The sequence below is a fragment of the Muscardinus avellanarius genome, assembly GCF_963383645.1.
Source record: "Muscardinus avellanarius genome assembly, chromosome: 7".
NCBI classification, from domain to species: Eukaryota; Metazoa; Chordata; class Mammalia; order Rodentia; family Gliridae; genus Muscardinus; species Muscardinus avellanarius.
Window position 1 is genome coordinate 45,217,017 of NC_137793.1, and position 12,613 is coordinate 45,229,629.

Genomic DNA, 12,613 nt, shown 5'->3' on the forward strand with positions numbered 1-12,613 from the left:
TTTTTTCTTTTTTCTTTTTTGTGGTACTGGAGATATAACCCAGGGGCATTCTTCCTCCAAGCTACACCCCTAGCCCTATTTTTCATTCTTTATTTTGAAACAGGGTCTACGTTGCTGAAGACCTCAGGAAATTGTCAAAGATGCCCTTAAACCTGTGATCCTCTTGTCTAAGCCTCCCAAGTAGTAGATTACAGATCTGCCCAGCTACTTATATCATTTTAATGATCAATTTTCCTTCCTGTCATACAATATTAAAGTTCTATGAATTATTTACTCAATAACTCAATACTTTCCTTTTTATGTCTTAAAATATGATAATCAAATTAATAATTATTGAATACTAGTAACATACAATTCATTATATAATATTAGAGGATTAAATGATAATTTTTAAAAACAATAATTTTTACAAACAATAAAACATTAGGCAAGGAGATATTATTGAAATGTATACAAAGGAAAAAAAAAGATAATCTCAAAGAAAAGTTGTCCAAAACATGATAAACCATGGGCATTGTCACCAAACAGGACCAGTTCAAATTCAGGTCTATTATCAATGGGCAAGTTTCTTCACTTTAAGCCTTGATTTTCTCATTTAAAAAGACTCAGAGTGTGCTTGGTTCCCTCTCCCACCTCCCATTTCCCCTTCCCCCTTCCCAACAATGAGTGTCCAGATTAACCATGCTACATTCATACTTTTCACATATTTGAATATGGCTCCTCCATTAACCAATCTCAGTCTGAATGTATGCCATTTTCAGTATGATCCACATAAAAATAAAAAATGAGGGACGGGGGAGGAAATGGGATGGAAATTGGATAAGGGCTAATTGGGTGATGTATGCATGTATGCCTCTACAATCTTGTACTCCATTACGATGTACAACTATAGTACTTAGATTAGGTAGGATTAGCGGAAATATATAGGTAACAATAGGGGGAAAGTCACCATATGTCCTAGCATTTAAATTATGCATTTTTCAAACCAGAGGAAAAAAAAGAACTAAAAAGAATTAGACAAGAATTAAAGAGAGGAAAAAAATTTAAAAAGAGCTAGTAGTGGATAAAATTTTTAAAAATTAAAAAAAAAATGGTTCCAACATATTAGTGCTATATCGTATCAATGTTATTATATATTCTACTTAAAAAGCAATATTTAGTATCAATTATGAATATTCTAGAAAAGAAAACTAATTTTTGTGGTAGTTTTATGACAGAGTTGTAATGCCCTTATGCTAGCAAATAAAAAATAATACTGCTATTAAAAAAAATAAGACTCAGGAGCCAGGTGTGGTACCTGTTTATAATCCCAGTACTTGGGGGCTGGGAAAGGAAAATTGCATGTTAATGGCCTGCCTCAGCAACTTAGTGAGGCCTTCTGGCCCTCTACAACTTGATGAAACCCTATTTCAAAATAAAAAGTAAAACAAGGGCAGGGGTGTAGTTCAGAGGTAGAAAGCCCCTGGGTTCAATCTCTAGTGCCACCAAAAAATAAAATCTGTACGGGTGTGGTGGCACACGCTTGTAATCCCCGTGCTTGGGAGGTGGAGACAGGAGGATCATGCTGGTTCGGAGGCATCCTCGCTGGTTTAAGAGACCCTGTTTCCAAATTTAGAAAAAAATAAAAAGTAAAAAAAAAAAAAAAAAAAATATATATATATATATATATATGTGTGTGTGTGTGTGTGTGTGTGTGTGTGTGTGTGTGTGTGTGTGTATGTATTAGGTCTGGGAGTGTAGCCCGCAGATAGAAGGGCTTCCAGGAACCCCAGTACCACCAAAAAAAAATTTTTTTAAATCTGAAAGGGTATAGGGTGTTGCTCAGTGGAAAGTGCTTGCCTAGCAAGTGCAAGGCACTGGGTTCAATCTGCTATAGCACACAGAAAAAATAAAGGGGGGGTACTACCAAGATTTACTTTCACAGAGTAGATAAAATTAAGTAAGACTAAGCTTGCAAGGCATTATCCATCACAAGTATTAATAACTTAATAAATTTTATCAATAATATAAATCAACCAAGTTTTAAGATTACTACTACTCTTATCTCACGGATATCATTCCTATTAATGAAAAAGTTTTCAAAAGAAATCATATTAATTGATATTAAATTCTCATATTATTTCAATGATGACATTGCTTTCTAAAGATAAAGTCAGCAAAGACAAAAACGGTTCGTCATAAGAAATAACAAAGCTACTGTATGGCATTTTACTAAATTCAATCATAATACAAGATAAGTGTTCTCTAGTAAATAAAGAATACCACCAATGCTCATTTCCTACAAATATTTGGAAGATTAATATTTTCTTTCTTTTTTTTTTTTTTTTGGTGGTACTGGGGTTCCTGGAAACCCTTCTATCTCTGGGCTACACTCCAAGACCTACTTTTTTTATATTTTTATTTGGAAACAGGGTCTCTTAAACCAGCGTGGCTAATTTCGAACCTGCGCAATTCTCTGGTCTCCGACGCCCAAGCACGGGGATTACAAGCGTGCGCCACCATGCCCAGCAAAGATTAATATTTCAAATAGAACACTAAAAAGTTCTCATTTTACTTCATTTCTATCTACATATAAAAGACATTATGAGTAACAGAGACTTGGAAGAGAAGAGAGAAAGGAAGCAAGAAAACAGATATATATTGTCTTCCTTGTGCATGAGTAGATTGTTGCTTAATTTTGCAACTAAGTTAAATGAAAATGTTAAAAAGGCTCAAGAACAAGTGTTTTCTATATCCTCATATTCTCCCCAAAAGTATACAGATCAAAAAGATGAAACCAAACTATACAAATCCAAACCTATGATGTAATTAGAAAAGAGAAAAATACTCAAACTTCAAATTGTATACATAGCAAACTAAGCACCAATGTCCACCAGCACTACTTGTTGAGCACCCTCTGAAAGCTACTGTGGAGAGAGGAGAGGCTGGGATGGGGAGGTGCAAAGGCAATGCAAGGAAGAGAGAAGAAGAAAACCCACTCCCAGATAAGATCCACTTAAGGACCTGATAAGAATCCTGGAATATAAGAGCACTGGCTAGAGGGAAGAGATAGAAAAAAAAAAAAAAAAAAAAACTAAAAAGATACAGGACTACAAATGGCAGTCCCCAGAAATCATTACTTTGGGAGGAAAAGAGGATAAAACAAAGTAGCCCTTTGAGAATTGGATGGTAAAGTAAAACAGTTGTAAGATAGAGAACTGAACAACTTTTAAAAATTGAAACACTTTCCGATAGTACATGACTCATAAAAGACATTGATTAAAGAAATCTACCTGGACCTGGGCATGGTGGCGCACGCTTGTAATCCCAGCATTTGGGAGGCGGAGACTGGAGGATCAAGGTTCGCAGACAGCCTCAGCTACTTAGTGAGGCCCACAGCAACTTAGTGAGACCCTGCTTCAAAAAACAAAGAATAAAAAATAGGGCAGGGGGTGTGGCTCAAAGGTTGAATGCCCTTGGGCTCCATCTCCAGACCGGCAGAAAAAGAAAAAGATATCTAGCTGGGCCTGGTGGCACACAACTATAATCTCAGTACTTGGATCTCAGATTTAAGACTCAGCAATTTTGCCAGACTATTTCAAAATAAAAACAGCTAGGGTAAGCTGGGCATAGTGGCACATGCTTGTCATCTCAGGAGGTTGAGATAGGAGGATCATGGTTCTTGGCCAGCCTCAGCTACTTAGTGAGTCCCTTTGCAACTCAATGAGACCCTATTTCAAAATAAAGAATAGAAAACAGAGCTGGGGATGTAGCTTGGAGGAAGAATGCCCCCGGGTTTCATTCCTAGTACCTTAAAAAAAAAAAAAAAAAAAAAAGGCTAGCGTGTAGCTTGGCGGTAGAATGTCCCACGAGTGACCCCCTCCAAAAAGAAAAGAAAAGAAAAGAACGAACTCACACCTTGCTATATGAAAAGAATGGGGAAATTTCAACCTAGCAACCTTGGAAAGCATCCCAAACCACCAATTTGATCTACAAAATGCAGAGGTAAATAATCTGTTTCCATAGAAAGGTACTATAAGATTGAAACAGCAAATAAGAGTCCAAACATTTTAGTAAATAAAATGTAAATGAATTGCTCTTTTCTACTTTTAAGTAAAACTACTACCAAACAGAAGAAAATTATAACAAAACACTGAAGTATTTGGGGACATGAAACAAACACACTGAATCTAAAATTCAAACACTAAAAGTAAAAATAGACAAGATGAATGAAGAAATTCAGATATGAAATGAACTCATGATTGACCTGCTAAAGATAATAGAGAAAAAATCAAATTTATATTAAAAAATTAAGGCTAAATTATAAGGTACCCAAAGGAGAAGATATTGAAATAAAGATGTAATAATAATGCAAGAGATCATAAAAGCTATAAGAATAAAATGAGAGTGAGGAGATAGAAAGGAAATAGGCAGATAGGAAAAAGGCCTTGGTAGAAAAAAAGTTAATTTCCTGAGTTTCCTGAGGGGTGACAAATGCCTGAAACTCCAAAGGCTCAGAGATAAGAAGGATCAGAGCTTCACAAAGCCATCCTGAGTTTCCTAATCAACAAACCCACCCAGCAAGTCTGGCATTCCTGAAAGGAGACCCTTCAAAGGACTTGCAAATGTCCTATGCAAATTCTCCTTGGAGTCACCACAACCACAAACGGACTTGCAAGCGGTCAGGCATCAGCCAGTCAGATGGCAAAAGTGGGTCACTTTCCCGCTCAGGACCCCCTCCCCTTCTGGGGAGCTGTTCTCTCTCTCTCGCAGGTCGTGTTGGCCCTGAGAGAAGGCAGAGTGCATCTGAGGGCACGTGGCTCGGGCAACTCTCGAGTAGTGACCTGAAGGCCTCTGCTGGATATCATGGCTGACCAGGCCCCTAGGGGTGACCTGTACCTCTTTTCTGGCAGATCGCGTGGACTCTGGGAGAAGGTAGTTTGTAATTGACGGCACTTGGCTCGGGCGACACTCGAGTAGTGACCTGAAGGCAGCTACTGGACAACAGAGACCCGACAGCCCTTAGGGGTGTTCGGCCACTTTTCTCTATTCCCTTCTGGCAGATCGCGTGGACTCCGGAAGAAAGCAGCCTGCACCTGAAGGCAATTCGGCTTGGGCTACTCTCAAGTATTGTCCTGAAGGCAGCTGCTGGACCCAGAGTTCCAGCCCCTTTGGGGGTGTTCAGCCACCCTTGCCCCATTTCCTGTTGCTTCCAATAAACCTTTTACTCCCCTTCCTGAGGTCTGCGGGTGTCATTCTTCGCTCTCCGTAGACAAGAACTTGCAGGGGTTTTCTCGCAAGAAACCCCCGTTTCAAGAGCAAGAAAAAACTGAAAGAAGAGAAAGTGGTTGAAAGATAAAGAGTCAACATTTAACTGGAATATCTGAAGAAAAATAAAACAATGAAAGAAAATACTTAAATCCTTTAAACTAAGGATCCTTTAAAACTAAGATCTTACTATGTATATTCAATTAGCAATACTGAGACATATCCCAATAAAATCTTTAAAGATTAAAGAAGCGCCGGGCGTGGTAGCGCACGCTTGTAATCCCTGTGCTTGGGAGGCTGAGGCAGGAGGATCACGCAGGTAAGAGACCCTGTTTCACAAATATAAAATAGGTCTGGGAGTGTAGCCTGGAGGTAGAAGGGCTTCCAGGAACCCCAGTACCACACACACACACACAAAAAAAAAAGATTAAAGAAAAACTAATCTTGAGGGTCTCAAAAACAAAGATCATTTAACAGACAGAGGAAGATAATTAGACTGGCATAAAATTTTTCAAAAGCAACAAAGAGGCAAAAATGGAGCAGAATTTTTAAGAAACAAGATTTCATATCCAACCAGGCTGTTCTTCTTATAAACCTCCCACAAGAGGAGCTTTATCCAATAAAGAAGTGGCTAAGTAGCACCGACAAAGGGCAGATATACTCACTGCAAACTAAGAAAGATGGGGAATGGTGGAAATAGCATATGTTAGATGCTGTGAGTAAAAAATGCATCCCCAAAGATTGAGACAATATGAGGAAAGAGCAAAATAAGGTCTTGATACATAAGGAAGCAAATGACAAAGGATAATAACAACAACTTAAAAATTAGATAGTAATAAATTAAATGAGAAAACAGGATATTAGGAAAGATATATAGGACTTCTGTTCATCATGATGGAGTACCTGCAAACAACTAGAGAACTGTTTTCCTTTTTTTTTAAGTGGATATTAACCCTATTCATAGACACTGGACCATATGCAGTGCAATAGTGTTTTTTGAAAGAAAGAAAAAAAAAAACCAAATAGCTCCACCATTGCCACAGTTTTTTACTGACAACACTTTGCAGATCATAATGAAAGAAGAAATCCCAAACACAGCAAAATGGTCTCAATGAATTAAAGAGATAGAGACTGGCACTCTGGGAAGGTGATATAATTAGATTTGTGAGCACTAAAGTGGAGGGAGTTATACAGGAAAAAAAACCTGCAGAAATTAAAAGAGATTCCCTGAGAACCATACAGAAAGGCCCTAAAAGATGAGACATCACATGAAGGACCATGCAGAAAAGATTCAAGGCACCCAAGGAGAGCTGCACTAAGAACCCAGACTTGATTTTGCTTCTTAATGACTGATTTGAAATTCTCACCTACGCAAGAACCAGCCACAAGTGGAGGTGACGTGACGTGATGTGATGTAAAGGTGATGAGGCCACAGTACCCTTGAAACTTCAAAGAAGTCTTTTCCAGAGCTGACACTGGGTTGAGAATGTGGCAGTAAGTCCATATTTTTTTTCAGATTATGAGACCAGAAAATGTACAAGAGTTATTTTTCTTTCTAAATACTGGGAATTGGTATACTATACTGTAATTATTTGCCAACTCTAAAAATGATTAAAATATTCCAGTAAAGTTCAATTAAATGTTGAGACTCTTCAGAATGAGATGAATGTTTTATCACTTTGATTCTTCAATGTTTTTGCATGATAGTTCTCTTAGGTTCTAAAAGTCTAAATAAAAACCTGAGATAAAAAACACTCTAAGGAGATGTGACTTGATACTTGCAACACAAGGGATGTAATAAGTCTCTGCTTCTATAATACAGAGCTAACCAGCAGACCAAGTTAGCTGATTCTACCAGAGAATAAGCCCTTCCTGGTGGGTATGAGTATGCAAATGATCCTGATAGTTCCAACCAGTATCTGATCATTCAAATTTTGGCCCCACAAAGGGGTATTCTAAATCTGCAAAAGTCCCCCAAAGACAGCCTGTTTTTGAGGTTCTGTCTATTCCCAATTCAACATAATAGTTTAATAATATTCCATTTTGATTGATAGTAGAACCAATCTGTCAAAGATTAACTTTACTTAATAATGATAACAAAACTCCTAATAGAATAAATAATAAAAGATATGTAACTAGGGAAACTACAGGTGTTTGTTTTCATTATCTTTAAAAACAAAGTCTGATATCTGTTTATTATTTGCTCTTTCTTGATTATTACAGTATTTTCTTAATTATGAAAAACTACAAACTTTTTCTGTATTATCAGTCTGAAGATGAAGAAACGTCACTAAAGTAGAATATTACAGAAGTGATGCCGGGCATAGTGGCACACACTTATAATCCCTGGGCTTGGGAGGTGGAGACAGAGGATCGCGCAGGTTCAAACCAGCTGTGCTGGCTTAAGAGACCCTGTTTCCAAATAAAAATATAAAATAGGTCTGGGAGTGTAACCCGGAGGCAGAAGGGTTTCCAGGAACCCCAGTACCACCAAAAAAAAAAAAAAAAAAAAAAAAAAAAAAAAAAAAGAATATTACAGAAGTGATATTAGTAGATCTAAAAATAGGGTTGGGCTAAACAGTGATGTGTGCATGTATGCCTCTACCATCTTTTACCCCATTCAGATCTATGACTACAATGCACCAATAAAATAAAATAAGATAAATAAAAGTAGGGTTGCTAATTACTCAGTAAAAATTTATTTATTTAATATGAATACCTTGCCGGGGGTGGTGGCGCACACTTGTAATCCCTGCACTTGGGAGGCAGAGACAGGAAGATCAAGATCGTGCAGGTTCAAAGCCAGTCTCACTGGCTTAAGAGACCCTGTTTCCAAATAAAAATATAAAAAATAGGTCTGGGAGTGTAGCCCAGAGGAAGAAGGGTATCCAGGAGTCCCAGTACCACCAAAATTATACATATATATACATATATATACATATATATATACATATACATACATATACATATACATATATACATATACATATATATACATATATATACCTGGCACAAAGTTTATGCTTTATGGCATAGTTTTTTATTTCCACATTTTCTTAGAGATCTGCCCAACCACAGTCATCTTCCACTACTCTCCAATGTGAATGCTCAAATTTGTACTCCTGAAACACATGTCATGCTCTTTTCCCTCCTCTCGTACACTCTATCATTACTTACTTCTCAACTCCTTCCCTGACAAACTGAACCCTATGTCTCTGAGAAGAGAACAATCATATACCATCTTAGTTCAGCAAGATCTCATCTTGCCTACCAAATCCTTCTGCATGTTACTCCCTAATTCTCTGAATATCTACAACACTTACAAGTCAAAGCCTTTTATATAACCATTCACAGACTGGAATAGATGCCCTAGTTACTTAGACATCTACATCTTGAATATCCAAATATTCTTCCCACTCCTTGAAAACAGTTGAAGCTTCCTGTACTTGACCAGGTGTAGTTTCAGATAACCCACAAATTTCCTAAAATTTATGATAAATCTTACTGCAAAATGGTTTTTGAAGACAAGCTATATAGGTTCATCATTTCTGAGAGGGTGTTTTTTTATTTACTTTTTAAGATGACTATAACTTTTTGTTAGCTTTTAGAACAGTTTAATATTTGCTGTAAAACAAAGGTTAGTGCTTAAATGAAGTTTTTTTAAAAAAATAAATAAATAATGGGCACTCGCTTGATGGAGGACCTTAACTATTCTGAATCATAAAATCATTCAACATAATGAAGGCACAGGTACCACTTATGGAGGCACAAAAGCATAGGGGATCAGCCAGGTGGATTTGTCACTTTTCAAAACTACAATCTTACCTGATTAAGTGAAGTAGTATCTGTAAGTACAGCATCAGGAGGTCTACGAGGTACAGCTACAGCTGCCTGAAACCAAAGACATTGTAAGTTATATCTTATATCTTTTTTTCTTTTCTTTTTTTTTTGTATTAGAGATTGAACACAGATGCATTTTAACCTCCAATCTATATCTCCTCCTCTCCCACCAACACCACCACCACCACCACCATCATTATTCTGTTCTATTTTTAAAAATAGGGACTGACTAAACTGCTGAGGCAGGTTTTGAACCTGTGATCCTCCTGTCTCAGCCTCCAAAGGACTGAAATTACAGGTATGTGCCACCACATCTGGCTTATAAATTAAATCTAAAATACAAAGTATTTTATTCCCTTTACCTAAACTAGCATTTGATACATAAACAACCATGTTCTAATAGATTAAACTCTGTAAATTAGACTAAAGGGCTTTTTGTTTCAAATATTTTATGTTTAGCAGATAATGACATTTATTTATTTTTTAACTTATTTTTATTGGTGCATTATAATCATACATCACATTGGAATACAAGACTTGAGAGGATATACAAGCACACATCGTCCAATTAGCCCTCATCCTGTCCCCATCCCATTCCCTCCCCCTCCCTCGATCCCATGCTTGTTTGGTGATTAACTTTGATACATATGTTTATGTACCTCCTGCTTTTTAAAGAGGCTCCATCCTCCCCTATTCCATACACTCTGATAGGTCACCTTAATTGCTTCACTATAGGGCCCTTTCTATAGCTCAACCACTTCCTGTTGCCCCTTTCCTCCTAGTTATTGCTGATTAGGGGAAGCATCTGGTTTTAATTTTCTGCGATATTTCTCTGTGCATGCCGTGTTGCAAATACCGATCCCACTCTTCACGGCCCCAGTTGTGGCCTGGCTACCCGGTGGACTGATCCAGACCTCACTGGCTCAAGCAGAGGCTTTGCCTCACGGCAGGCTAACCCCTCGGAAGGCTCCAATCCAGGCCTCAGAGGCCTCAATAACGGCCTTGCCTCACAGAAGGCTCTGATGCTGGCCGCTTGTCCCGGCACCGGCCTAACCCCTTGGCAGACTCCAATCCCAGCCTCGGAGGCCACGGCACCGGCCTTGTCTCACGGCAGCCTCCAATGCCGACCCCGCTAGCTCCAGCACCAGCCTAACCCCTCGGCAGGCTCCGATCCCGGCCTTGGAGGCCTCAATAGCAGCCTTGCCTCACGGAAGGCTCCGATGCCGGCCGCTGGCCCCAGCACTGGCCTAACCCCTCGGCAGGCTCCAATCCCGGTCTCGGAGGCCTCAATAGCGGCCTTGCCTCACGGAAGACTCTGATGCCGGCCGCTGGCCCCGGCACCGGCCTAACCCCTCAGCAGGCTCTGACCCGGCCTCGGAGGCCCCAGCACCAGCCTTGCCTCACGGCAGGCTCTGATCCCGGCCACGCTGGCCCTGGCACAGGCCTGACCCCTCGGCAGGCTCGGATCCCGACCTCGGAGGCCTCAATAGCAGTCTTGCCTCACGGCAGGCTCCAATCCCGGCCTCACTAGCCCCAGCACCGGCCTAACCCCTCGGCAGGCTCTGATCCCGGCCTCGGAGGCCCCAGCACTGGCCTTGCCACATGGCGGGCTCCGATCCTGGCCACGCTGGCCCTGGCACTGTCCTGACCCCTCGGCAGGCTCCGATCCCGGCCTCGGAGGCCCCAGCACCAGCCTTGCCACATGGCAGGCTCCGATCCCGGCCACACTGGCCCTGGCACCGGCCTGACCCCTCGGCAGGCTCCTATCCCAGCCTCGGAGGCCCCAGCACCAGCCTTGCCTCACGGCAGGCTCCGATCCCAGGCTCTGGCCCCGGCACCGGCCTAACCCCTCAGCAGGCTCTGATTCCAGCCTTGGAGGCCCCAGCACCGGCCTTGCCTCATGGCAGGCTCCGATCCCGGCCACGCTGGCCCTGGCACCGGCCTGACCCTTCAGCAGGTTCCGATCCCGGCCTCGGAGGCCCCAGCACCAGCCTTGCCTCACGGCAGGCTCTGAACCCAGCCTCGCTGGCCCTAGCACCGGCCTAACCCCTCGGTAGGCTCCGATCCCGGCCTTGGAGGCCTCAATAGGGGCCTTGCCTCACGGAAGGCTCCGATGCTGGCCACTGGCCCCGGCACCAGCCTAACTCCTTAGCAGGCTCTGATCCCGGCCTCGGAGGCCCCAGCAACAGCCTTGCCTCACGGCAGGCTCTGATCCCAGCCACGCTGGCCATGGCACCGGCCTCACCCCTCGGCAGGCTCTAATCCAAGCACCCTCTTCGCCCAACCATTTCTCCCACATTCTCGAGGGTGCGTGGTGGTAGAATTCTACCTCTGGGGTCATTACTTCAAAGGTTCCAGGTGTAATGCATCAGATCTCTGCCTCCCCTGAGTACTGGCCACTGCCATTGCCACTGCCTCCACCATTTCAAATCTTTCCCAAGCTCTTTTTCCACTCTGAATGTTGTCCAGTGTTCCTAAGCATGCACAACAGTAGCATTCGACCTTTGGTGTAATTTCTCCAAAAAAAATAAGGTTGGTAGGCTTGATTTCTGCTTCTCCTGAATACAAGTCTCCACCGCCAATGTGGAGACTGCTTTCAGCACCGCCTTTCTCCTTGGTCTCCACTAAAGTCTCTCTCCTTACAGGTGATGTCTAAGATTCTTAACAATGTAGAGAAGAAGCAGTCCTCCTTAGCAGGGAATTTTTCCAATAATTCCAATTCATTTGGATAAGTTTTGTCTGCATCTCCAGTATCCTGGCATCCGCCACGGCCTCCTTGACCCCTCTCCGATATTTTCCTTTTTTTTTTTTCTTTTCCTTTTTTACAGGGTCCTTCTGGGTGGAAAGGGGGTCGCCTAGGGGTGCCCCACCAGCGCCTGCCCACCTGCCCAGGGTCGGGGCCAGAGGCCTGGACCACAGGGTCCTTCCGGGTGAAGAGGGGGTCGCCGAAGGGTGCCCCGCCAGCGCCTGCCCACCTGCCCAGGGTCGGGGCCAGAGGCCTGGACCACAGGGTCCTTCCGGGTGAAGAGGGGGTCGCCGAAGGGTGCCCCGCCAGCGCCTGCCCACACGCCCAGGGTCGGGGCCAGTGGCCCGGACCACAGGGTCCAGATAATGACATTTAAAATTTCAGTCCTAACTTCATATACATGATGATGTCCCTCAAAGAACCATTTTAAATGTAAGGAATTACATAACCACATCCATTCTCCAGGTAAGAAAGGAGAAAAAAATGGAAAGTTTTTCCTCAATAGATAATGACAACTATAAGAACTTGACATAAAATTAATATAAATTAAATTCAGTCTTTAAATTCAGTCTTATAAAACCCTTATAAATTTTTCCTTCTTAACAAAAATTATAAATTTTAAACTCAGTTACCAAAATAAAAGTACCTCTTAAATTTAATACCAACTTAATACAAACACAACTATTGAAGTAGGAACTCTAATACACTGTTAGTGGAATTGCAAGTTAGTGCAACCACTTTAGAAAACAATATGGAGCATCCTCAGAAAAATGGGAATGA

At 41.6% G+C, this 12,613-nt stretch overlaps 1 protein-coding gene across 5 annotated transcripts in view; it reads right to left on the reverse strand.

Annotated features, from left to right (window-relative positions):
• The window catches only part of HSD17B4 (hydroxysteroid 17-beta dehydrogenase 4), a gene marked incomplete at both ends in the record, with an annotated part of 112,039 nt that overhangs the window by 33,106 nt on the left and 66,320 nt on the right, over nucleotides 1-12,613 (reverse strand). For all 5 annotated transcript variants that reach the window (XM_080698319.1, XM_080698316.1, XM_080698315.1 and 2 more), the window contains one exon: nucleotides 9,073-9,138. In XM_080698319.1, coding sequence (XP_080554445.1) covers nucleotides 9,073-9,138 — 66 coding nt within the window. The remainder of the gene's footprint in view (nucleotides 1-9,072; nucleotides 9,139-12,613) is intronic.